Source organism: Drosophila miranda, chromosome 2, assembly GCF_003369915.1.
Source record: "Drosophila miranda strain MSH22 chromosome 2, D.miranda_PacBio2.1, whole genome shotgun sequence".
NCBI lineage: Eukaryota > Metazoa > Arthropoda > Insecta > Diptera > Drosophilidae > Drosophila > Drosophila miranda.
Window position 1 is genome coordinate 31,597,397 of NC_046675.1, and position 26,351 is coordinate 31,623,747.

Consider the following 26,351-nt stretch of genomic DNA (forward strand, 5'->3'; position numbering starts at 1 on the left):
TTTTTTTTTTAAATTCCGACACATTAAACATATACAATATTTAAAATAGATTTTTTTCGCATTTTTTTTTTTTTTGTTTTTCTTTCTTTAAATTATTTTATCAATTGATTTGCGTGTGTTTCGTGTGTGTGTGTGTGTGAAGGTGTTAGTATGTGTGTGGTGTTTGTTGTATTATAAAGAAATGTAATGTATTTTCTTTATTTATATTCCTTTTGATTTGGGGCTTATAAATTATCCTCGAATCTAATGCTATTATACGGGTGGATTTTCCCTTCTACTGCTCCTCCATCATAGCATCCATCATTATGAATGCGAGATGTGCTGTATCGGGGATATAGATGCAAGCACAGACATATACAATATATATGTATATATATATATCTATATATATTCTATGTACTTTATAAATATTGTTTGTTTTGTACAGCATTCATTTTGTTTTTGAATTGAATGTGATATTTTTGAATTAAACGTTGCATTGGGGTTAGGTTTTTTAGGTTTCTACATTTGTGGTTGCCTTTGCTGCCTTTAAGAAATATATATAATATATATATTTGCATATGCATATTAAACAGCTAAATCTTATAGTTATGCGCGTAGCTATTCTGCAATAAATTAGTGCATACAATAGGCTACAATCTGTATCGGTTTCTGGTCTATATGTATATATATATATATATACTGATGTATATATAGATTTCTATATAAGTTTCTTATGGTGTCCTAATGCACACAATGCCGTGAGGAAATCGAAACGAGTGCAAACTGTTGCCGATCTCCAAAAACTGAGGGGGGAAGTCACACATATCATATTATATCATATCGCATATATATAAATATGGTATTGCTCGCTGTTAAAAGGAACTTAAATAACAGTTTTCGTTTTAGTTGTTTGGTTAAATTATAAATACCCATACACATGAGAGAAAGAGCAAACGCAAAGAAAAAACAATACAACAAAACCTTAAGCAAACAAACGAACCAACAGATCGACAGACAAGATACAGAATAAAGAATGAAAGCATAAAATAAATAGCGGCAGCAAAGTGCAAAGTTTACAATTTGTACAATGAGAATTAAAGAAGAGAATATTATTTGGGGCAAGAACGGAACGGGGCCGAACGAGCGAAGAACCGATCTGCTAGACACTGTGCCCATTGTGCAAAAATCAATTGGGGGAGAGCATTTATAAGAACGTGTGTTACAATCTATACAAATACATGTCCAATAATGCTAGCTATATACTCAACTATGTGTATTATGCATATCGTTATAAATATTCCATTCATTCATTCAATCATTTTATGCCATAAGCGATCTTTTGTTGCGCCTTGCTTAACAAAAAATTCATTTGCGATTATGGGTTTTTCGTTTAGTAAGCAAGTAAATTGGTATAAATAGTGGGCGATAGGATAGGGATGCTTGAGAGACAGTTTTGAGCGGCTGTTTCGAGGGGTAGAGAGTAGAGTGTGAACTAAACAGAAGACTTGCTAGACTTGTTGCATATTTTAACATTACTTTAAGTATTTTTGCTTTTGTTTCTCTCTTTTTATGATTACTCCCGGCTGGGTTTCTCTGTGCCTGTTCGTTCCCTTTCTGGGTGGGGAGGGGGCTTGCTTCCTGCTCTGCTGCTCTGACAGCGTTGCCAGACGTCAATCTGCTCGTCATTCGTTCTGCCCTAACCTCACTGCACTGTTTCCTGTCCTGCATTTCTGGGACATTTTCAAGTTGAATTTACGACAAATAATATTAAAAATAGAATACAACAACAAAACGAACTTATCTAAAATCAACAGCGAGTAATAGAAGTGGAAATTACAGTGCAGTGGGGGTGCGGTACAGTCACCGGAACCGGAACTGGGAACAGATTTGTCCGTTTGATCCTTTTATCGTTATACAGTTTTACATTTTACAAATTGTTGTTTGCCTTTTAGTCTATTATATTTAAGGGTTTCTCTATTTCTCATACATGTATTAATTTTAATTACTTTATGCTTATGTATCAAGGATTTTTACTACCGCTTTTGTTTTATGCTTGGTTTTTTGTTTTTGTTTTTAGAAATTGTTGTTGCCACTACTGAGCAGATTGGAGGCTGCCGCCCCAAGGGCTGCCGCTGCTATGGATGCCGCCGAGGGGCTGCCCGCCGTGCCATTCGATGCAGCTGCTGCCACAACAGCTGCCACAGCGGCTGCCACCGTATTGAGATGCTGTTGTTGCTGCTGCTGCTGGTGAAGTTGCTGCTGCTGCTGGTGATGATGATGTTGATGATGTTGTTATGGCATGAAGTAGTCCGGATGATCTGAGTCTTTCTCGAACCGCTTGGCCTCCTCGTGCATGCTCTCCTTGATCTTCAGTATGGCCGCCGATTCGGTTTGATCGTTCTCGCCGGGGCCGCCAAACCCGCCGAGATTATAGTCACCCATGCCGCTGCCAGAGTCCTCACGTGGCGTTCCCGGTCCCCCGTTGGCTGGTGAGTTCTTCATGCCATCCAGACCGGTGCCGTCGGGGCCACCGCCGCCATTAAGTACAGGACCCATCGAGTTGGGGCCACCACCCATTGGACCCATGCCGCCGGGCCCTCCTCCGCCGCCCCCGCCATCTGGGCCGCCGCCCATGGGGAATTCTGGCTTCATAAGTGCATACATACTGTCGCCGGGTCCGCCGACAGGACCACCTTGCGTGTTATCCTGCGGCGAGGGCATTATGGGCGTTCCTGGTCCGGGTGGACCGTTCGAGCCGGGGCCGGGTCCGTAATTTCCTGGTGATGATGATGAATACGCATTTAGAGGCGCTGACGCATTGGGCTGCCATTGCGGCGGTCTTCCGCCCGCTCCGCCCATGCCCATGGGCGGCATTCCGCCGGGTCCGGGTGCTGGGCCACGCATTCCGCCGGGCCCGCCATAGCCCATAGGTCCCATGCCACCGGGACCACGTGGCGGATTCATGCGTGGATTCATGGGACCCATGCCGCCGCCAGGTCTTGTCGGATCCATACTATTCGGCATCATTGGCTGTCCGGGCGGGCCGTTGAACTCGTTACCCATTCCCTGCATGCGCACGCCTGGTCGCGGGCCACCAGGGTATCGGGGTCCGCCCATAAAGGGCGGCTGGCCGGGCATCATCTGTGACGGCGGCGGCTGTGGACTGGATGCATGCGTTGGCGGCGACGGCCGCATTGTTGAATTTGGGAAAAAGTTTGGACCCATAGGTCCGCCGGGTCCCATGGGACCGCCATCGCCGCCGGGAGGCATCTGTCCCAGAGGGCTCGGCGCCGGACCGCCGGCGTTGTGTGGTCCGCCGGGTCCAATGCCATTCACGCCATAGCCGGAGCTGACGAATCCGTAATCATGGAAGGCCTTGGCCTCCGAACTGTGATCGCACTGATCCCGACGCTCGGGCGCCGCGCAGTACAGATCCCAGAAGACGCACCACCAGGTGTGCAGAAATCCTGGCGGCTCGCCGAGCGTTATGTTCTTCTCCCATCGGATCTCGGAGAGGAATGTTTGCGCCGCCTTTTGCGCGCCCACGTGCAGTAGATATTCGTAGACGTAGAGGGCCAACTTCTCCCGTGCCTGGGCATCTGAGGGGACCGCGGATGTCTTTGATTTGCCGTACATTTTGTTGGTCTCTTCGGTTTTGGTGGTTTATGTTTATGTGATGTTTCTGCTTGCTGCTTGCTGGTCGCTGCTCGCTGGTAAGGTGGTTTTCTTTGCTTTTCCTTTCGCCTGCTTCTTCGTTTGCTTTCGCTCTTTCGCTGGTGGTTGGCTTCTACCAACTTCCACTTTATTTAAATTTATATATTTTTATGTACTTTTTCGAGGCTCTGCTCTTGCTGTTGCTGTTGCTCTGCTTCTGCAGCTTCTCTTCTTCTGCCTCTGCTTTTGGATTCAGTGGCTGCTCTGCTGGTGCTCGCTGCGGCTGCTGTTGTTGTTGTTTTTTAATTGGCCGCGCTTTGAGCTCACGCAGCCGTTCTCTGCCGCTCTATTACTTCCACCATTTTTAATATAATTGTTGTTATTGTATTTCTTTGCAAATGAAAAATAAAACACACTTTGTGCTTTTTAATTTTTTGCGATTTTTTTACAATAAACTTTCAGCGCGCTCTCCGCTGTGTGTCGCCACTTCTTCGTTTTACCGTTTATTTTTTTTTCAGGTATTTTTTTGCCTGATTGTTGCTGCTTCTTCTTGCACAACCACTAAAAACAGAAAAAAACCAAAGAGAGAGAAAGAGAGCGTGAGTGAGAGAGGGCAAAATGAGCGACATTGTATGTATGTGTGTTGCAAATTTGTATATATGTATTTATATGCGTGTCCGTGCATGAGTGTGTGTACTTGCGTGAGTACGAGAGAGGGAGCGCGCGCATTGTCGACAAAACGGCACAAGTGCTACACTGACTGCCAACAATTATGGTTCACTTTGGCTTATCTATTGTTGAAGTTTTAGTTAATATTTTACGTTTAGTTCTAAATTGTCAAAGAAAACACTGTTAATTTAATAATATAAAACACGCACGATTTAAATATAGTTGATAGAATCTTTTTAAATGTACGCGAACTTTTCGCACAGACTTTTGTGCGTCGCTGTTCGTCGCCAGGTGAGTGAGTGAGTGATGCTCTTGGCTGCTCCGTTTGGTCGTTTCGTAGGTAGCAAAAGGCCAGGCCAGGCCAGGCCAGAGCAGCAGCAGGCAACGTAATCTGTCTGTCTACTGTATGAGGCTCCCGCTGTCAAATGGCTATTCAAATCAAAATTCGTCTAGGGAGCTGCTGCTCCCCATTTTATTAACACACCACTGTGAGTGACTGAGTGACTGAATGGGTGACAACAGCACCGCGAGAGAGAGACAGGGCGCGTGGCGATAAGGCCAATTGGCTTTACAAGGCAGGTGCATCCGTTACTAGGCCCAGGGCCACGAATATCGAATATCTAATGGAGACTCCACAGAACCTCTTAAATATAGTCATTAAATACGTATGAAGTGAGCCTCGCATGTGTGAAATAGCATGCATGCCTCCAGCCATGCACTCTAACTCACTCGAATATAGTTTATGGTGTTTATTGGGAGACTGTCAGCTGTTATCATTGGCCAGATGTTATCAGAAATCTATTATGAAACCAAATAAGGTTTACCCATACCATACCCAGAGAGCTATCTAAGAGCAAACTGGGAAGGCAAGTACACCTTTTTCTTTCTAGCTCTTCATGCAAAGTGGCTACACTTTTTTGTGATGTGATGGCTGGCTGTTCTGTTCTGTTCCCCTTTTCGGGCTGTTAATCAACCTCGAGAGTGAGTTCCCAGGGCTCTAAAAATCCAACAACTGACGGCAGAGAAGAGGTTCTGTTCTGGCAGGGCCAAGCCCGAGGTTCGGTTCTGTTCTGGCTTGCACTGACTACAAAATACCGGTCCATCTCTCTCTTTTCTTCTACAACGGCTGATGCTTGCTTGCTTCACTGCTGGCGCTGCTGCTGCTGGCGTTTCTGTCGCTGGAGCTGCCCTGCCGTTTCCTCTGTCCCTGGGTCCCCGCAAACAGTAGTAGGACAAAAAACTACATTACTACCGATATTTCACCATTGTTGTTGTCGATTCGGTTTGCCGTTGTGTCTAGGTTGGAGACGTCATCAAATTTGGTACGCGGGTTTTCTCTCGCACGTTCTACTTTTTGCCACACACACTGCACACTGTCACAAACTCACAGATGGTTGTTTGTTATTCTTGCATACGCACCTTTCGTTACTATTTTGTTTTAATACTTTTGTTTAAATACACTTATTTTGTTGTACCGTGTATGTTGTTGATTGCAATTTTATCACAAAATCAACAAGAAACACAAACAGACACACAATTTGAGAGGCTGCTGTGGCAGTGCTCCGCTCGTGCGGACAAGAGAGCGAGAACGACAACGACAGCGAGAGAGTGAGTCGAGTGAGAGAGAGAGAGAGGAGGAGGAGGAGCAAAAATACGGAATTTTATTACAATCTCATTGATTTTTCGTATTCGTATTTGTCTTTGCGGCTCCCCGGCTCTTCATTTGTTTTGCGCGCATACATATAATTATTTATTATTAAACCGCGCGCTATTTTACTTCGTTTTTATTTTTGTTGCTTTTTGCACCAATTCTCTTCGGGGTGTACTTGTATTCGTGTGTTTTTATGTGGGTATGTATATGTGAGTGTTTTTAATTTCTTTTCTAAACACACTTTTTCGCCTGCTGCTGTTGTTGTTGCTGTAATTTTTGCAAGTTTTCTCTTCACACGAGTTTCATTCGCCTTGCGCTTTGTCCGTGTATTCGACGATTGCTTTTACTGCCCGTTCGGCTGCTGCTGATGGTGCTGCTTCTTCTTCCACTAAAAATCGGCTCTTTTCTGCCTGTACGAAATTTTCACAGCGAGTTTGTGTGTTGAAATGCATTTTAAATGGATTTCATTTCAAAAGCAAACACAACGTTCACATTTTCACTTCGATTAAAATATTGAATTCGTTAAATTTTCCTTTTTACACAGCAAAAATTTCGTATAAATACAAGTTTTTGCTACAAGTTGTAGAGCAGTGTGCCCGCCGGTTTGTCGATAAGACCCTCAGAAATATACCGACATATACCGAGACGGTTTTAAAAATATACCGTAAATATACTGACGAATTCAAGTTATATTTTACATATTCCTCATTTTTGATATTCCGTTGAATATTACTAGCTAAATAGAACATTTAGCCATGCCATCATAATTTTATACGATTGATGAATCAATTTTCTATTTAACTGGTGTATTCTTAATACTTGCTTTTATTGCGTTTTGCGTGAAAAGAGGTTTTAGCGAAATAAGTCAAACGAAAAACAAGTAGCGAAATAGGTCAATCAAAACAAACGAAAAGGGAAATTCGTTCATATTGCTCAATTTTAATATTCCATTGAATAATGCTGGCAAACTAAATCTTTCAGTAATGCCCACATAATTTTATCCCATTGATGAATAAATTTTCTACAAGATTGGATTGTTTTTAATCTTTGCTTTTATTGTATTTATTGTAAAAAAAGGTTTAAACGAAAAAGTCCAACCAAAAAAGAGTCACTATTTTGCGTGTAGGCCTTTGTATACCCTATTTTGTTAATTTTATATGAAGATGAAACGTGATTTATAAAGACCTTTTCTCAAATTGATATTCTTTAGACATATTCAAGTACAATATTAGTATCTTGTATATATTTCTGTCGATCCTGATACCTACTGAGCCTTGGAAGACAAACATTTTCTCAATTCTATAACATCCATTTCCCCCAGGGTATGTGTGCATGGAATTGGCAACATGTTTGCGTATGGAATGAGACTCATTGTTGCAATAGCGAAACTGCGGCGAATCGGGTATTGCCTATATTTCAAGCTATAGATTTTCCCACGTAGCTTTATCCCATAGATAAATGCATTTTCTACAAGATTGCTTCTTTTAATTATCTTAAAGTATTTTATTTTGACTAAAATACGGTTTTCAAGTAAATGTTGCCGCAACAGTGTGTATGGAATGTGCAACATTGTGTATGGAACGAGACTCATTGTTGCTAAAGCGAAACTGCGGCGAACTGCGGCGAACTCAAATTCGATTCAAGAAACGACCAATTCTTTGTTCCGTTGAATAATACTATCTATATAGAACATTTAGCCATGCCCACTCAATTTTGTACGATTGATGAATCAATTCTATACATGATTGGTCTATTCGAAATACTTGCATTTATTGGATTTTTATATAACATTGAAAATTAAATTAATAAATGACAAAAATACCATTTAGCACTAAAAAACACCACATGGGAGCGCGGCGAAAACCAGTTTCTACAGTATGACCCTCATATACGGTCTCATTTGAAAAACATACCGAGTGGTGCGCGCCAAATTGAACTTTTTTGAATGTGAGCGACAAGGATTTAAATGTTGTCAACCGGGCCTTTATCTATGCCCACATAATTTTATACGATTAATGAATCAATTTTCTACTTAACTGGCCAGTTTTTAGTCCTTGATTTTATTGTATTTTGACTAAAACAAGGTTTAAACAAAATAGTTCAACAAAAAAAAACAGTCGCAATGTTGCTGGTATTTGAAGACGTGATGCGTGTATAGCCCTTTGTACACCCTATTTCGCTCATTTTATATGAAGATCAAACGCAATTTATTAAGACCTTGTCTCAAATTGATATTCTTTAGACATATTCAAGTACATTATTAGTATCTTGTATATATTTCTGTCGATCCTGATACCTACTGAGCCTTGGAAGACAAACGTATTCACAATTCTATAACATTCATTTCCCCCAGGGTATGTGTGCATGGAATTAGCAACATGTTTGTGTATGGAATGAGACTCATTGTTGCAAAAGCGAACTGGGGCGAACTGCGGCGAACTCAAATTCGATTCAAAAAACGACCAATTCTTTGTTCCGTTGAATAATACTATCTATATAGAACATTTAGCCATGCCCACTCAATTTTGTTCGATTGATGAATCAATTCTATACATGATTGGCCTATTCGAAATACTTCCTTTTATTGGATTTCTATATAAAATTGAAAATTAAATTAATGAATTGATGAAATTTACAAAAATGCCATGGGAGCGCGGCGAAAACCAGTATTTCTACAGTATGACCCTCAGAACAGCACCGAAATATACGGTCTCATTTGAAAAATATACCGAGTGGTGCGCGCCAAATCGAACTTTTTTTGAATGTGAGCGACAAGGATTTAAATGCTGTCAACCGGGCCATTACCGATTCAACAAATACGACGATTCCCTCAATTTTGATCTTCCGTCGAATAATACCAGCTATATAGAACATATAGCCATGCTAAATTCAAATAAATACCAAAAAAAAGGTTTAATTTTCAAAATATACCATAAATATACTAATAAATGATTGTATATCCTCGATTTAGATTCGATTAAATATTTCTAGCTATCTAGCCATGCTCACATAATTTTACCCAATTAATGAACCTATTTTCTAATTTACTGGCCTATTTTAAATAACTGCTTTTATTGGATCTTGTCTAATACAAATTTTAACATAACCAAAAGCCGATGTGCCAATGCTCGCTGCAATGTCCCAAGGTATATTACATGGAAAGTAAGGAGACACAAAGAAAGCAATAAAGAGGGCGCCTGCCTTACCCCACATTTAATAGACCTTGCAGGTATTGATGCAGCCAGATGTTTGTAAAAAGTACCATTATTGCCAGATTGAAAAAACGAGCTCGTGCGCGGGAACATGGTGGGGTTTGAAACAAGTCTAGTGCGCAAGAACTTTAGCTTGCCGCCAAATGAAAGTAGTCTGTGTCTTGGGGCATAAACATTAGTGCAACTGCAACTGTTCGAGAAAGCTGTGCGTGGTGCGGCGCTTCAATTTGCTCGACTATTGAACTGCAATTTCGCAATTCTCGTGCTTTGCGACACGCGACTTATAATACGCCATGCAGTTAATTATAGTGTGACTACACCGGCCTAAACAGTTAAGTTTCAAAATGGTTACGTTCCAAGAAATGCACTATAAATAAACATACCTAATTCCTCTTTTTTGGTTTTTGGGTTTTTTTTTGTCATTTATCGAGCACGTGATGACCGAGTTCTAAGCGTTGCATGCGGCATCTACTTCCCGCTCCCCTACCCCTTTTTGAAAGTTAAAAAACTTTGCTGATTTTGCATATTGGAGCCCTCCATTCAAACGGAACAGACTGGTGACGGCTGTCCCCCAGTCGATTGCCTCCTGTGGGCCATCGTTTACCAAATGAATAATGTCGCTTTACGGCGGGGGTATAGGGGGGCTTAGGCCCTGTCTTGTTTGCTCTCTCAATTCCCTTTTGTCAATTTTTATTTGACACATTTTATTGAACAAATCGTAATGGTAATCCTTTTGCATTTCTAATTTTGTTAAAATTGAGGGCGACATTTTGAGCAGGGGCTCTCCAACCCATTGACAGCTCCCAAGGGCAACATTTGTTGTGCCCGTATCCTCCAGTGTATGTGTATGTGTGTGCTTGTGTGAATCCCCGTCTAAATGGGAATCGAAAACGGATTTAAGGCTGATGCTGATGCTGACGCTGTTCTGGGTTTTGGCTCTCTGGCTCTGTTCCATGCTGTTGACTTTTGGCTACCAAACATTACCTTTTTTTTTTGCCATGCCAGCAGAATTGTCAGCATCCCACTGCACGTTCCACATGTGCGTTGGGCATTCAATTAAAAACATTTCGAACATTGCATGAATGGGGCCGTTGCTGCACAAGGACTTGACTGCGATTCGACTGCGTGTGTCCCAGATGGGCCACAAATCAGAATTAATAAACATTTGTAGCACTGTAAACTATCTGACAGCACGCATAACTCTCTGAGTAATTGAATTAAGCTTCAATTAATGGCATTACATTATCCTATCATACACATTACTAATTGCTTGACAATTTAATGCATTTATTTGCGCAAGGGTTTTTCATGCAGCCTCATCCTTGCATGAGTACGTCCTTATGCCACGCCAAACGTATAGCGAAGAGAGAGCGTTATGATTTATCATTTAAATTGTTTTTCTTTTTGTTCCTTGCGGTTTAAGCGGAGCGGAAGAGCGAACAAGAGTGAAGTAGGGAGCATGTATTTTTCTCTGTCACTCACATGAACACCGGCACCTCACACCACGCACCCCCCGCAACCGTACCGCACCGTAAACCCACACGCATGTATCGTTGGCTGAAGCAGCATCTGGGTTTTTGGCAAGCATATATTTCACAAGAGTTCAAAAGGGGATTGTGCTTACTGCGGTGTTGCCAACCATCCGGATTTATGAAGCCATCTCCCTTCGCTCCACTACCCACTACCGCTGCACATGGCAGGCGTTTCCGTTTCCGTTTCCGTTTTGCCTTTTCCGCTTTTGGTGTCCGTCTTGCAAGTCTTGGTCGTCGTTGCAGGTTGCAGCAGTGGCACTTGTAATTCAATTGCCCTGAAAAACGGCCATGCCACCGAAAAACGTTGATTCATGTTCGGTTCGGACCCGCAAAAGTAGGCTACGTTTATTTCAATTCCAGTCAGACCCACTCTTAGAACAGAAGAGTATTGGTTTTTGTGTAGGGATCTCCTCCTTGGGGGGGGGGGGGGGGGGGGGGGGGGGGGGGGGACCTGCACCATATACATTTTATATGTCCTAATTAAAACATTTTGCCACAGTTAATTAACGTCGTTTTGATAAACGCACCAAAATTACATTTAAATATTTCATTAGCCATGTGGAAACTGGGGGAACTTTTCATTAACACACACACACACACACACACACACATTAACAGCCACACTCACTTATTCACACATTCACACTTTGGCCACCGCAACCGCACACAAAAACAAAACAAAAAGACGAAAAGGACGAGCAAAAAATCAGGCAGCACAATTTTACAATGTTCATAAAACGTATGGACAAGAAACACGAAAAAGTTTGCCAAATACATACATACATATATACGTGAGTGTATTTATAGTTTAAAAACAATGGCACATTTCCCAGTGGGCAGGCCCAGTTCCAGGGTCCGTCGAGGCCCATTTTTGAGCGCTGGCAGCCATGCGTGAAACGCAATCTGCGTATAAGCAGGGGAATAGCAGGGGTAAATAGAGTGCCGAGATGGTTAAAGGATGGAACAGAGCAGAAATGGGTAATGAGCGAAGGCTTTTGGGTGGAGATCAGGAAAGGGACACTTAGATCGGTTTGGAATGGAATGAATTCCATTCAGAGAATGGAATATATGGAAAGGATTTGGGTGAAGAAGTGATAGTACCAGAAAAAGTTCAGGAAAGAGAGATCTAAATGATGCTAGGGGAACGAATGGGAGAGTAAGTTTACCTACGATCCATTCTCCATCCGGCGGACTATATGGGAATTTGGAACAACTAAATGAAACGATAAGCCATACAAGATTTGCATTTATGATCGGATGATCATAAAGGAAGAGTATATTAGCCATATCCCCTCTTCATTTATTTATTTGTAATCCAAATCCTTTAATATTCCATTACCATGATGGCATTCCTTTTGGGAACCCCCTTTGCGCTCCGGTGTCCATTTGTTTGGCGGTCACGAATACCAGCACTGCATAGTGCTTCATTTGAAAGTTATTTAGAGTTCTGCTGATGACGTCGCATTGGGGTATATGGTCTGCGGATTGAGGGGTACGGAATGCGGAATGCGGAATAAGGGATGTATGTGCGTGTGCCTGTGCGTTTGCACAAATTATATCTGCATGAGTGCGTATTGAAGTCAGACCTTGTGCTGGGAGGAGACAGGAGATCCTGTTTGTCCTCGGTGTGTGCTGTGTGGGAGGGTGTTGGGGCCACTGAGCAGACGGTGACAAGCAAAACGAAAACATTCCCAATGTAAACAATGGGTACGTGCAGCAGGATGCGCAGGATACGTGCAACGTGCAACAATGGCATTAAGCGTGCAACAACAGAAGAAATCTCATTTGCAAGCAGTGCCACATTTCTCGCATGCAAAATGAGAGCCACAGCCAGAGCCAGAGCCAGAACCAGACGCAGGATAGGCAGGATTCCTGCAGCTGCTGGTCCTTGGGACCGCAGACATAAGTTTTGCCAGGCTCATTTCATGCCTCTAACAGCCCGAACAGTCTCGTTTCATTTCGGTTTTTAAACTTTATCTGGGGGTATTAGAACTTGGCCATAATGTTTGTCAGGTAAACGAAAGGAATCTTTAGTTTCCGACTACATTTTGCTGGCATTTTGTAATCTCTTTTGCTCTCACAAAGCGAGCCATTTGTAAGTAATTAAGTTTAAGGAATGTTCGCCCCACAAAAGTTCCTAAAACAAACTCTACAACATTTTATGGTTTTGCTAAAAATTCTGCTGTAATTAGTAAAGCACATACAAAATGAGTTTTTCTATTTGAAGCCTTTCGAAAATAAATAGTTTGAATAATATTTGAGTTGTTGTACAAATTAAAGTAGAGTTTGGAACACTTGAATATCATTCAATCCATTGTTTCATAGCCACTATTTCAATTCATTAGAATTCCCTATAGCTGTTTCTTTCCTTTGCGTTCCTGGGTCTGTTGTTTGTTCAGACTGTACCCGGACTTTTAAAGCAGAGATTTGAACACTTGAATGTCATCCAATCCATTGTTTCATATCCACTATTCCAATTCCTTATAGCTGTTTCTTTCCTTTGCGTTCCTGGGTCTGTTGTTTGTTCTGACTGTACCCGTGAAATATCTACCAAAGCCTGTGTGGAGTGGTTTATGATTAATGATTACAATCTGAATATTTCAATAGGCTTAGCTTCAAAGGAAGTGCATTTCCCCTTCGACGTGCTTCAATTGAATTCCTCAGTTTGTTTTGTTGCTGTGTTTTTTTGATGTGAAAAGTTTTGCATTTCTATTTGCATTTACAGAATGCCAAAAGGGGGGACCACACAATGAAGGATACAAGCGGCAGGAAGATATATATGTACGCAGAGGGGTGGGTAGTGGGGTGATTATGCAAAATGGGGCAGAGGAGAAAAGAATGGCTATTCGCTGTTGCATTTAATGCGTATAAATTGTTATAATTTGCATGATAATACCCCCGCCCGTTTGCTTGGTCCAAAATTAAATTAGTGAAAATATTTTAATTGCACTGCAGAATGGAATGGAATGGGGATGATGGGCGGGAGAGGAGGGGCTCATGCAAATGCGGTCTGAAGCCAAAGCTGCAAGAAAATATGGAAATTTCAATGAAAAATCTAACAAACTCGGTTTTTGTGTTGGTTCTGGCTAGAATGGCTTTCCTTCTGAAGCGACTTAGTTGTCTCTCTGCCTCTGTTCTGGCAGCTAATCTCCTGCCTGTCTCTCGGTCCTGCTGTGTCTGTTTCTCGGCCCTGCTGTGTGTTCTTCTGTTCTGTTCCGGCAGCCAGCGGGCGCTTAATTAATTTTTAAGACATATTAGAAGCAACAAGAAAAACAAGCACTCGACTAGTGAAACCCTAGAACATGCCAGGGACAGTGACAGCGCGACAGTGGCTCCACTAAAGTTGAGCGTATGGCGCGACAACATCAGATGTTGCATGCTGCAACGTGCAGCCCCGTCAGACAGTGATTTATGTGGCTCTGCCTCTGCGCCACTCAAAGATTAATTACTAGCTGCGGCACTTGTTCCCCGAAGAAGAGCTTAAAATGGTTTAAAATGAAGCATTGAAGCGGGGGCGAGGCATACATGGTAGCATTTTCTAAATTGGCTTAAAAGTTTGCCTCACTTTTGGCCACCTCAATCCTGGATTCAACTCTTGACTAATGCCCCAAAGCCATGACCAAATACAACCGGCTGGCGGCAGCCAGTTAAACAATTGACCAAAAGTTTTTGGCTTGACTCAAGTGTTTGACATGTTCTGGTTAGCCTTTGGCACACACTCGCAAATACACAGAAAATTGGCAGCAAAGTTAGAATTGCATTTGGGGGGTCCAAGTGGAGGGAGAAGAGATTTCGTAGAAGGTGGAATCGTGCAGGTACACTCACACGTTTCCCCTGTTTCATTTGAACTTTGTTGACTTTCGAATTGATTTGCAACTGAAGTTTAAACTATTTCCCAAGTGTATGTGGGGTATTTCATTTAATATTGGTGTACTTCCAAAATCAAGAAGAGAATTTTGTGTCAAGAAAAGGTTAGAAAAGGTTATAAAGGATGAGATTGTTAAGAGTGCAATCTTTGTTTTAAATTCTGGATATATTATTGGCTTCATATTTGTTGTCTCGTAGCCTTTTAAATTTCCCGCTTGTTCTTTGATAGGGTAACACTGCATCTGTCACAAGGCATCTGTCATTTGATTCCTGTCAAAAATTTGAAAAAGCTGCGCCATTTTGTTTGTGCCTTACAGAAATTAGAGGACAAAAAGTGAATTTCGGGTGCTCATTAAGCATTTTTTTTTGCGGGAGAAAAAATCACTGATAAATACTATGGGAGCTCTGCTATGATCTATCAATTTCAATGGTAAAAAAGTGGTTTTGTTACCTGCACAAACGATGCCGAAAGTTGGGGTCATTACAATGGAAAAAATTATATTTTTGGAATCCAAAACAGTTTAAAAAAATTCTAATTGTGCCTTCTACCTAGAATCCATGGAAATAATGAAACATATAGATAGAAACAGTAATACAGTCCTTCTGGAAGCTATCGCTGTACCTTTTTTGTAATATGTAGAGACGTTGCCCAATCCTACAAACAACCGGTGACCATTTATTGGCTTAGTAAGGCCAAAAGTCAGCTTCTCTAACACCAAATACCCTTAGAACTGTTTAAGTAAGACCCTTCTTTGGTCTTGAAGCTATCATCCGGTTTTAGATTGGTTTCTGGAAAAGCGTTTCCTGGTTTGCCGTTCATCAAACAGCATGCACTCAGTAGATAGAGGAGAGGGGATAGATGCCGTGAATGGGGAGCTCTGGCTCATCTCGATCTCCGTGCAGTTACTTAATAATTCATAAACATCAATCAGAGCTCTCGACCCGACCCGTAGTCGAGGCCCCAGTTTCAGTTCCAGAGTGCATTCCACCAGCCAGCCTGCCTTGTTAGGTGGGCTCCTCCATATGGTGGGCTTCTCTTCTGGCCTCTCCCCTTCCCTTCTGCTGCCTGCCTGCCTATGTGGGCCAACACTTCCTCGTATATAGCGCCACTCCATCAGTCGGCTGTCACTGTTTTGGGTCTGTCTGCATTAGTAAACATTTTGTTGTCAACGTTCGTCATTTGCTGTCATCAGGGCGACGAAGGAGTCAACAGTCACACAGCAGGCAGACGGATGCACTCCAGAGAGAGAGAGAGAGAGAGAGTAAGTGTGGCGTGTTGGGGTGTGGGGGTAGTGCTCCACTCGAGTGAGTATCTCCCAGGCTAGTCGGCATTTTGCTGCCTGTGAAACAAAAGACTTTAATGGCTTTTACTGGAATTAAAAGGCGTTGAAAGTGGTCGAATTTTTGTGTGAGCCACAAATTACAGACCGGAAATATATGTAAAGGGGAATTTAAATACATAAGCTGCTCTGCATATACATATATATAAATATGCATGACATTACGCTGACATTCGAATTTAATGATGCATAATGTTTGCTGCGGTTGCTGCATTCTTATCGTTAAATAAATATCACGCATACGCACTGTTGCATCCATTCGTGTGCATTGACTTTTGGGCCAGGCCAAAGTGATTAAAACTGATGGAAAATGCATCCCCACAGAAATGGTAAGCCATCGATTGGCTTTAAACAAATATCGAAGGCAGCCCTCAGCCTTAAATGCAGTTCCTTTCTTCTCACCCAAGGGGAAAATGAATCAAGAGAGCAGTTTCCTTTCCATCTGTTTGCTCCACTTTACCATTTTTCAATCAATTTGTCTTCCACACACTCTAGGACTCATAAATCACTCTAATGCCCATAATGCAATTGAAATCGATTCGCCGAAGCATATGTCAGTGCAAACATTCTTGTACATGTTCTGATTGAATTTCCAGCTGTAAAACCCACAGCCAAAGGCGGAGCTTAGTCATTGCCATGCCTCCCCAGCAATCAGCCACAGAACAATCTTAGATCTACCTATATCTGCTCTGCAGCATCCTTTCTTGTATGATATAGCACTCGAGGAATCTCTGTCTAGAAATCTGTGTGACAAGCAGCAAACACGTTTCATGTCCAATCTCCCCCTCTTTTTGCCTGGCTTTCCTTTTTTGTGTGCTCTTTTATCCGTGCTGTTTGCAGTACAAAAAATCATTTCAAATTATAAACACCAAGCTGCCGAGTGTCCCTTTTCAAGCAGGACTCTCTGGCTACGTGGCCTTGTCGTGATTTTCATACCCCGATACACTTGGGGCATGTTGCATCCTGTAATTAATATGGCCAAAAACAAACAGACCCCGAGTTCCTGTTAACGTAGTGCAAGAAATATTTTGGTAAATAAAGCAAACGGAAAGGCTGTAATATTAAGAGGAGGCATTGCCATGAGGAAGACATTATACCGAAGGAAGAAGTATATAATGAAATGGAATTCTGTTGCACAGAGCAAACGAAATGGTATTGCCAAGCAAGAGATCGTTATAGGAAAAAGAGAAAAATCAGATAAAAGCATTGCCATGCCAAAGAAACTTCTAGGTTAGAGAGCAATCGAGAGCATATCCATGCCAAAGAACCTCCTATGAAGACCGTAAATGAGAGCATTGCCATGTTAAAAAACCTCCTATGAAAGACCGTAAATGAGAGCATTGCCATGCAAAAGAACCTCACACGCAAGAAAGTAATCGAGAGCATTGTCATTCGAAAGAACCTTCCATCAAGGAGAGTAATCGACAGCATTGTCAAACAGCTAAAGCGACAGTTCTTGCAATAGGAGCAAAGAGGATGGCTATAGAAAATTACTAGATCAGCTGATATCCTTGCCATACAACACACAAAAGAGCAAGTGAGATGACCATAGGTAGCATCAGTGGAGAGCCCAAAGCTTCGTTTGACTTTCCTGTCTTTGTGGTGGGCTTACCTTAAGGGGTATCACAGCAGTCGTGCCCCTCGATCGTTGCACCTTTTTGTCGTTTTCCCCATTTGTGCTGCTGGTAGCAGACGCTGTGACAGTTTCTGCTTTTTACTGTTTAGCGCCTTGCAGCGCACAAAACTACGAGTAAGTGTTGCATAGTTATAGACCTGATGTTCTCTCACTCCCCCTTTCACGCGTTCTGTGTCCGGGTCTGGGTCTGTGGCTCTCTCTCTGTCTCTCCATTTTCCATGATATGCTTTGCTTTTTTCGCTCTAAACTTTTGCAGTTATAATCTACTTATGAAGTAGGTAACAACGTTTTTATTAAGCCTGGCCAGAGAGACCCAAGCAAAAAACGGAATGCAGACAATTTTGAAGCTTTGCTAAGTTTTCCCCTTCCCCCAACGAGCAAGGGAAGTTTCAGGAAAATTACTAAGAAGGGGGGAAGGAAGAAGGTCCTAGTGGGGCCTGGCAGTAACTATTTCATCAAGGATGTACATATATAGACCCTCATGCCAGATGCCAGGCACGAACCATTACGGCGACAACTTTTGTTTTATATTTTCTACCCTCTCTAGATTTTTCATTTGCTTTGCCAATTATATTGTTATTCAGGGGAAGGGGGGGGGGGGGGGGGGGTAAACGGGGGACAGACGGGGGAAAAGGCATACATTTTATTGCCAATTTTTTTGGCAACAAAACAAAATGCATTTATGGCCGGAATTAAATTTGTTTATGGCATTCAAAGTGGGTCAATAGCGAAAACTTTTTTGTATGGGCTTTGGGCCTTTTGTCTGTGTGGGCGGCAGAGGTAGAGTTCAGGTAGAGTTCAAACTCTGGGCTTTTCTTCGTTATTGAGCGCTTTATAATACCCCCCGAACAGAAGTGAATATTTGCCTGGTTTCAAGCGGTTTTCATGGTGGTTACTTGACTTAAACTCTCCCAAATGGGTAAATGGAAAAATATTGCTGCCTAGTGTAATTGGACTATTTCTCTTGACTGCCTTCAACTGGAAAATCCATTTGGATCCTTTGCCGGCAATTTAAAGGCGCTAACCAGAAGCTATGGGAATGGGAATGGGTATGAACTCCGGCTATGTGCATCAGCATCATCAGCATGCATAGCAGAGCAAGCACTCCATCCGGGCCGCGCCGTGCCGTTCCGTGCCCCAGCTGTTCTTGCCCCCAGAGCGCACTGCATTGCGAGTTGGTGAAATATATTTGAGTGCCCATCGAGCTCCATCTTGAGGCTGCAGTGGGGATAAAAGGTATGCATATCCCATCGGCCCATGTTTGGCCCTCAGCTCGTCGGCCATTAGTCGGCTGCGCACTGGCTAATGGACGTTAATAAGGCGTTAAATTGCCTAATTGCCGATTATGGCTCTCGTTGCGATAGGTCTGAAGAGGGCTAGCCGGCCCCAAAACACAATATTTTGCATGCCCATGCAATCGACCTCCACTCCCCCGCTCTGGCTTTCCGTTGGGGTATTCTATGGCCCAACTACGGCCTGCTGCTTTACGCTTAAAGCCACGGTAAGCCAGCTCTGCTCTGCCCTTGAGCCCCCCTGTTGCGTTGGAGCAAGTTTTCCCTTGCCTGAAAATGCAATGCAGGGAATGCAATTTAAGCGGAGCCAGCACTGGAGCCAGTGAATGGGAATGCTGAAACAGCAGTGGGAGAGCCAGAAGCCAGGAGCATGAGCCAGGAGCAGCCACGATGAATGGCCTGCTGCCAGTGTATGCTAGACCATGGATCCATACTCTGTAAATTGTTTGCGAAATTCTTTTTAAGGTAGATGGAGCTTCTTTCTTTTTGACTAAATACGAGTCTAGCCCTGCTCCAGACAATAAAAGGAGTTGCCATGTCCTGCATATGTGGCAGTAAACTAAAAGGGAAACTATCTGCGAATAGAATCTGGTTTCAACACAGAAAAGCAATATGTGAAACACTAATTGCCCAGAGGAATATGGCATTTAATTGGAGCCATTTTGCCAGCTTAATTGGCAGCAATTGGCAGTTAATTTACAATCTACTGAATCTACTAACTGAAGCAAACTATTAGAAGCTGAATGCCAACAAAGATTGCACTTTTTTAATGAAGAGTGAACTGTTTTTATATGGCTAATGCATGTTGGATGTTTTTTTAAATGGAAGAATATATAATAATTATGTATCTAAAATTTGCGCAGATCTCAAAGTCGTTGCTATGATTAGTGGCTTGCCGCAGGGATATACAAAATACATGTGCTTTTTGTGCGCCAGTAGCCGTAGGCCACTTTTAATACTTTAAAAGAATATTCAATTAAAGAGTTATCATTGTCATTGAAATGCCTAAAGGTTAGGCCCCGAAACCCGAAACCCGAAACCCGGACCCCGAACGCGGACGGCCCTCAGCAAGGCCAATATGGCCCTTAGTTTTCGGAGTGTGTTTATGGGATTCTAAAGTCCTCGAGAATTGAGGTCTAATTGCTGTGGCGTCTTCATGGAGGCATCTTCCAGTGAAGCCAGCACCGGTGCGCCCAGGTATTTTCTCCTTGACCTTAAGAGCGCCGCACAGTTGCAGATGAGTTGTTCCAGGGTTTCGATTAACCCAGGTTCATCACATTTCATACAGCTGTCTATAACTTCTATATTATCCAAAAGATTTGGTTATTTAACCTCTGATTTTCATTGTAATAGATCAGGCTTTCATTATCCACCAATAAGTAAAATCAGCAAAAATCTTCTTATAAGTACAATCAATATTATAACCCAGTTTTTATTTTGAATTTTAAAAAGTTACGGAGCTAAGAGTATTCCATAGTCGGTTGCTTGGAAATTTTGATGGTGGATCGGAATCGGTGTATACTAGTGTTATTCTTGGAATTTATCTCATTTCAAACAGTTTTTTTTTTGGTATAGGAAATTCTTCCAAACTTCCACCTTTGCTGGAAAAATTTCTCTGTTTTTGGACTGTTTCTTCAATGAAGCTACACTGATTAAATATATATTCAACGCTTATTCATAAGATATTCCTGATTGATTCTTATAGGATCAAAAGTGGAGGTCTCTATGAAGGTTCCTCGTCTGAACGTTGCAGAAGTCCTTGAATATGTTTTCCTTCCTTTAGATTCCTTATAAATTGAACAGCTAACATTTTGGGTGGCATTCTCTTATACCCCGTTATACGCTGGAAAAAGTGGGGGTGTGTTGAGGGGTTGGGAGAAATCATAAACAGCGCTTGAGTGCATTTCAAGTCCGTCAGAGCCCGCTTTAAGTATTTCTCTGCAGATTTTTTGTTGCTGTTTTGGCAAAATATTTCAGTTTCATTTTTATTTTTGTGGCAAGCTGCCAAATTGTGCTGCGGTCGGCGTTGCAAACACTTCACATCGAAGGGTGTGAGGAGAGGAAATCATGCCCCGGCTGGGGGTCGTGCCACACAGCAGGTTACGGATGGTGCATAGTGGGGTTTCCCCGGCAGATCTCCTGTCCATGGCCGAATGAATGGTGACTGCAAATTGGCCCGATGGTTTGTGGCGCAATTAAATTTAATTTTGAAAACAGTTGCCTGAACTGCTCTATAGCCCGAATGCAATTAGCGCCCCTTCCTGGTCCTGTGGCAGGCAGGCAGATATGCAACGTGGACTGTGGCAGGAACAAACAGGCAAAAGTGAAAGCATCAGCGTCAGCGTCAGCATCATCGCCAGCATCAGATGTCTGAAATTCGACATCAAAGGGGAGGCGAACGGGCAGGGGCTCGGGCACGGGTGGCCACAAGTCGGGGCATTGTTATATATGTCTATGTCGGCAGCCTATTTCTGGCCCATGTCACGCCCCCTGGCCACACACACACTCGTCCTGCCTGCACACTCCTTTGTCCTTTGTGTGTCTGCAGTGGGTGTCTGTGCGTTTTGTTTGCTTAGTTGGTTTCTCTATTTTCTGGCCCTCGCCAGCTCCGCTCCGCACTCTCGAGCGGAAAGAGAACTTCAGCCAACAAAGCGCCCGAAAACGAGAGCGAGCGCCCTTTCAAAATTGTTTGTGGCTTTCTGATGCATCAAACAACAACAAAAAGTGCCTGAACGAGAGGCTCGAGTAGTCGAAGGTTGAATACTCTTTCGTCTTGAGACTTTTTATTGGTTTATAGACAGAGCCACAAACAATTTAAGTGAAAGTCCTATACCTTCTTTTTCATAAACCTATAACCGAGGGGCTCTGCCGCATGACGCATTATACTACTCTTTGCAAGGGTATAGAAAAGGGTGATTGAAAAGAGAAAAGTACTCATACGAGTGCTGTACATGCATACAATATTTGTATGTTCTCCGCTGGCAGCGCTTTGAGTGCACTATTTTTTGGCAACAACAAATGCTGGAAAGTCAGGCGAGTGCTGGAGTGCTGGAGTGCTGGAGTGCAGGAGTGCAGGAGTGCTGGAGTGCAGGAGTGCAGGAGGAGGCTGAGAGAGAGAGAGAGAGTGGAATAATGCAAATGTGGATTAAGTCAAATGGGTCGGCAATCGGATTTCGATTGGTTATTTGCTGAAGGATGCTGAAGCTTATAAATGGCAATACCCATTGGGTTATACACAAAAGAATCCCTAATTGTATTGTTACCATCATTCGAGTGACATAATTGTAATTCGATTGCGTTGAGAGTTGAGGCAAGGATCGGACTTTAAGGCAAGAGTAGCTTGGTATGTCCCCACAACACAACTGAAGATGTCTTGAGCTAAATTGTAGAGTTTTTTGCGGCTGCTGTGGCTTTCCTTTTGGCACTAATGAAATGAAGTTTACCAGCATCCACAGCCGGGGCTCACCTCTTGCCCTCGCCCACTCAGCAATTTGCGACAATTGCGACTCAACGGGCAGACGCGTGGTTACCTCTGATTATCCACTACAGCTCAACTCATCCACTCAGCCACAGCCGAAGCCGTCCTGGCACACTGTCCACAAGGACTCGAGAACTTTTGTGTGTGAGTTTGTCTTTGTCTGGGAGTCAGTCACGAATGTGGGGGGGGGGGGGGGGGGGGGCCTATGACTGGCAACGCAACGCAATTCAATTTCCGCTACACAGACAGACAGCTGCATATTTCCACTTGAACACTTGCATTTATCGCCTGTCGAACTGCAAGTTTTTGCCCCAGGCCCCAAAGCTGTTGCTCCTCCTCCTGCTGCTGGACTGTGCCTGACTTTTATCTATGTGTGTGTGTGCGCTGCTTTTATGACTCGGCCAGAAACTCATTTAAATAAGCAGCCAGTTGTGCCTATTTAAACCGAATGCCAACAATCTCGCATAGCATTCAATGCAGAGCACTTGCCATCATAACGCTATGCAACAGGGTTTGTTTTCCATGGTGGGACAGAAAAGTAGATAAACGGAATTTAATTGGAGCAATAAAAGAGAATGAGGGAGGAAGGAATGGCAGCAGCTAATAGTAGATCTGGGAGTTCAACATTCCATTAAAGATACATATGCCACACAACATTTATAGTCGTTATTGGTGGAGGAGAGTATAGTAGAGTGGTAGTAGATCCCCTAGAAAATACATATATAGCTTGGTCCTTCCACTTTGTAGATCGAACATTAAACATTAAACATTAAACAATATATCCTATATTCCTGCACACTAGCTTCGTTCGTGCGCCTACCCCGGGCTCTCTAGCCTCGTGCGCTCAAGCAGACGACGACAACTACCCAAAACTTACTGTATAAAATAGCAAGATTATATGTCCGACTGATTGACTCTTCCACTTCGTGCCTTTGCTGTCTCTCTTTCAACCAGTGAGATTTGTACTCATAAAAATAAGAAAAAAAACCCATATAAGTGGCTCTTTGTAGCCTTTGTAGTCTCTGCAGACAGAAGTACAAAAGTCTTCCTGCCGGGGCCCATAGTACATAGCCCTAGGAGCCCCGCTGTAAAAGGATGAGAGGCATTTACAAAGGCAACAACAGCGCGCAACAGCCCTCAACTTAACCTCAATGAATGCTGTGCGGCGACGGTGGCGTATGTGTAACATGCGGGCGACTCGAATTGTGGGCAGATTTATATATAGCTTAGCTCCGGGGGCTACTTGTTGGATCTTCAAATATTTATGAAAGGCGAATGAAGAAAGTTTTTCCGTTGCTTGCACTCTGCAGGGCCTCGGCTCCACTTTACTTAACCCACAATCTCTCCCTCCTCCTCTCCCTCTCTGCAGATGCACTCGAATCTGTGGATATTTATTTGGCGCCGCAAACTCTCCTTCCTGCTAGTAGTGTCTGGCCTCGTGCTGCTGGGTCTCTGGACATGGGCCATACTCATCGATACGACCACCACGCCACCACTGCCGGTTCCCTCAGCGAATGCTGAGGCAAGAGAGCGCCAACAGCAGCAGCAGAACACGGAATACCAGCAGGTCCATATTATCCAGAAGCTAATTGCCCAGGCCAACCGTGTGCTCCGCGCCGATCGACTCAAGGACAACGCCGCCGGAGAGAAGGCGCCAACTGTCCAGCGTTTGGGCAACGTGCGATTCCTGCGTCCCACCCAGGCCAAGAAGGCCCCACTACCCCTGTCCGAGAGCTATCTGTTCGAGCAGGAGCGCCTGAAGATACTCGAACAGCAGCAGCGTCAGCGCAACGCCGGAATGGAGGAGCTGAATGCCAATGCGGAGGATGAGCGTATGCTCAGCTCTGCCGAGCGCCAGACTCAGTACGAGCACGATCTCCAGCGGATGGGCGTTCCCGTGGTGGCTGGTATCGGACCAGACGGGCCACGTTCCCCTAACGAGCGTCTCGTCCACTTGGATCTGAAGGGGGCCCCGCCCAAGCTGAGTTTCCTCAAGCAACTGCTGCCGATACTCAGGGCTCTGGGTGCCACGGGGCTACTGATCGAATACGAGGATATGTTTCCCTTTACTGGAGCCCTCCAGCCGCTGGCCGCCCACAATGCCTACAAAGAAGATGAATTGAGGGTAACATTGAGGGATTCAAGAGATTCATTTAACTTATTATAGTCTTTTAGGACTTTCTGGAGTGCGCCGCCTTGCATGGTTTGAGTGTGATGCCTCTGCTTCAGACCTTCGGGCATTTGGAGTATGTCCTGAAACTGGAGGGATTTGAGCAGCTAAGGGAGCTGCCCGAAAGTCCCCAATCCATCTGCCCCAGTCAGCCACAGAGCATGGCCCTGCTGGAGCAGATGCTCACCCAGGTGATCGAGCTGCATTTACAGTGCATCGGCAAGGCCACCCCCTCAGCCCCGACACTGCCCATCAAGTTCACGCACATCCACATCGGATGCGATGAGGTGCAGCGCATGGGGGAGTGCCAGGCCTGCCGCCAGAGACTCCGGAGCGAGCTGTTCCTGTCGCACGTGATCAGTCTCTCGCACTTTGTGCGTCGCCACTGGCCCCAACTGGGCGTGGTCATCTGGGATGATCAGCTGCGATCGATGTCACTCAGCGAGCTTCAGCACTCGCAGATCGGCAGCTATGTGGAGCCCATGGTGTGGGTGTATGCCAGCGATATCTATCGGTTCATCCAGCCGCAGCTGTGGGACACCTATGCCAAGGTCTTTCCCAGTGCTTGGGTGGCCTCGGCCTACAAGGGGGCCTTCGGCGAGAGCCTGCTGGTGCCGCCGCTGCAGCATCATCTGGAAAACAACATACGCTGGCTGGCGGTCATCGCCAAGGAGGGCGGACGCTTTGCCAAAGGACTGCGCGGTGTGGCTCTAACCGGCTGGCAGCGATACGATCACTTTGCCGTCCTGTGCGAACTGCTGCCAGTGGGAATGCCCAGCCTGATGGTGTCGCTGTCGACTGTTTCCAAGGGTTATTTCAGCACTAATCCAAGGGACAACGATCTGTTGCGCGTGCTGCAGTGCGTCTTTCAGCCGGACAGCCGACGCTCGGGTCGCCCCTGGCTAGAACTGCATCCGAATGCCCATCATAGCCAACTGTTTGCTGTCTGCAACTATCCCGGCCACATGGTCTTCAAGTATGCCCTTCGTCTGTACGACAAACTGGCCGAAGTGGGAGCCTATCTACAGCAGACGCGTGAGCAGAGCGCCTGGCTCTCCGACTACAATGTGAGGCACAACTTCAGCTCCCCGTTGAGAGTTCACGAGCTGATTGCCCGAACGCCAATACTGATTGAGGAGCTGCGCGCAATGGCTCGCGAGGCACAGCAGCTGCTGTGGGAGGCGTACGATGAGTACACGGTGGCTGAATTTGTAGAGCAGCACATCTATCCTACCATCGAGGCGCTGCAGCGCCAATTGGCCAGCGGAGCGACGCTGCTCCAACGCCGCACCTGGCCACAACGGCCGCTGCCATTGACCCTGAGGATACAGGAGGATATGGGCTTGGTCACAGATCGCCAGCCGCACTGAGCAAACACACCGTGATGTTGATAACTAATGTATAGTGATGGCGTTCGAAACGCCCCAAGACCCAGCAATGGAAAATAAGCGATAATTCGAATGTTAACAGCGCTGCAGCAGGCATTTCTCTATCTATCTACATACATCTATAATTAATAGCATTAAATGTTCATTTTTTCTAGACTACTTTGTAAGCCAAAGCTCAATTATACAAGTAAAAGATCTAAAATAATCATATGATAATCAAAATCTACAAGTAATTTGTAATTTGCCAAAAAGAAACAAGTGCGGGCTAGTATAGCATTTCAAATATTGCGCGCACCTCAGTGCTAATTTCAAATTTCCCGCACAGTTCAGTGGGAGTGGAAATTTTAAAGCTGACAAAGCCCTTACAGGGTTGATATAAGTCGCGAAAGCGCATGAAAAGGATGCAAGCCAGGTTACTATTTACGGTATATTTATGTATACTTTTCGGTATATTTCGGTATATGTCCGAGGGTCCTGTGG

At 44.1% G+C, this 26,351-nt stretch overlaps 2 protein-coding genes across 3 annotated transcripts; one reads left to right on the forward strand and one right to left on the reverse strand.

Moving 5' to 3' along the window:
• Nucleotides 1–182: 182 nt before the first annotated feature.
• Nucleotides 183–6,560, reverse strand: LOC108156472 (single-stranded DNA-binding protein 2). Its single transcript, XM_033389263.1, has 2 exons — nucleotides 5,725–6,560; nucleotides 183–4,197 (listed from the first exon to the last, which is right to left on the reverse strand). The coding sequence occupies exon 2, from the start codon at nucleotides 3,616–3,618 to the stop codon at nucleotides 2,275–2,277; it is 1,344 nt and encodes a 447-aa protein (XP_033245154.1). The 5' UTR covers nucleotides 3,619–4,197; nucleotides 5,725–6,560; the 3' UTR covers nucleotides 183–2,274.
• LOC108157600 (hexosaminidase D) lies at nucleotides 4,476–26,079 on the forward strand. 2 transcript variants are annotated; one of them, XM_033389251.1, is made up of 3 exons: nucleotides 4,476–4,596; nucleotides 23,683–24,438; nucleotides 24,489–26,079. In XM_033389251.1, the coding sequence occupies exons 1-3, from the start codon at nucleotides 4,546–4,548 to the stop codon at nucleotides 25,851–25,853; spliced, it is 2,172 nt and encodes a 723-aa protein (XP_033245142.1). In that variant the 5' UTR covers nucleotides 4,476–4,545; the 3' UTR covers nucleotides 25,854–26,079. The 2 variants fall into 2 exon arrangements, with proteins under 2 accessions (XP_033245142.1, XP_017145217.1); XM_017289728.2 differs by lacking the exon at nucleotides 4,476–4,596 and adding an exon at nucleotides 9,352–9,499.
• The last annotated feature ends 272 nt before the right edge of the window (nucleotides 26,080–26,351 follow it).

Coding starts and splice junctions, on each gene's coding strand:
- LOC108156472 (XM_033389263.1), bottom strand. CDS start 3,618: ATGTACGGCAAATCAAAGACATCCGCGGTCCCCTCAGATGCCCAGGCA.
- LOC108157600 (XM_033389251.1), top strand. CDS start 4,546: ATGTACGCGAACTTTTCGCACAGACTTTTGTGCGTCGCTGTTCGTCGC. Junction 4,597..23,682: donor GCGTCGCTGTTCGTCGCCAG/GTGAGTGAGTGA, acceptor CCCTCTCTGCAG/ATGCACTCGAATCTGTGGAT. Junction 24,439..24,488: donor ACAAAGAAGATGAATTGAGG/GTAACATTGAGG, acceptor ATAGTCTTTTAG/GACTTTCTGGAGTGCGCCGC.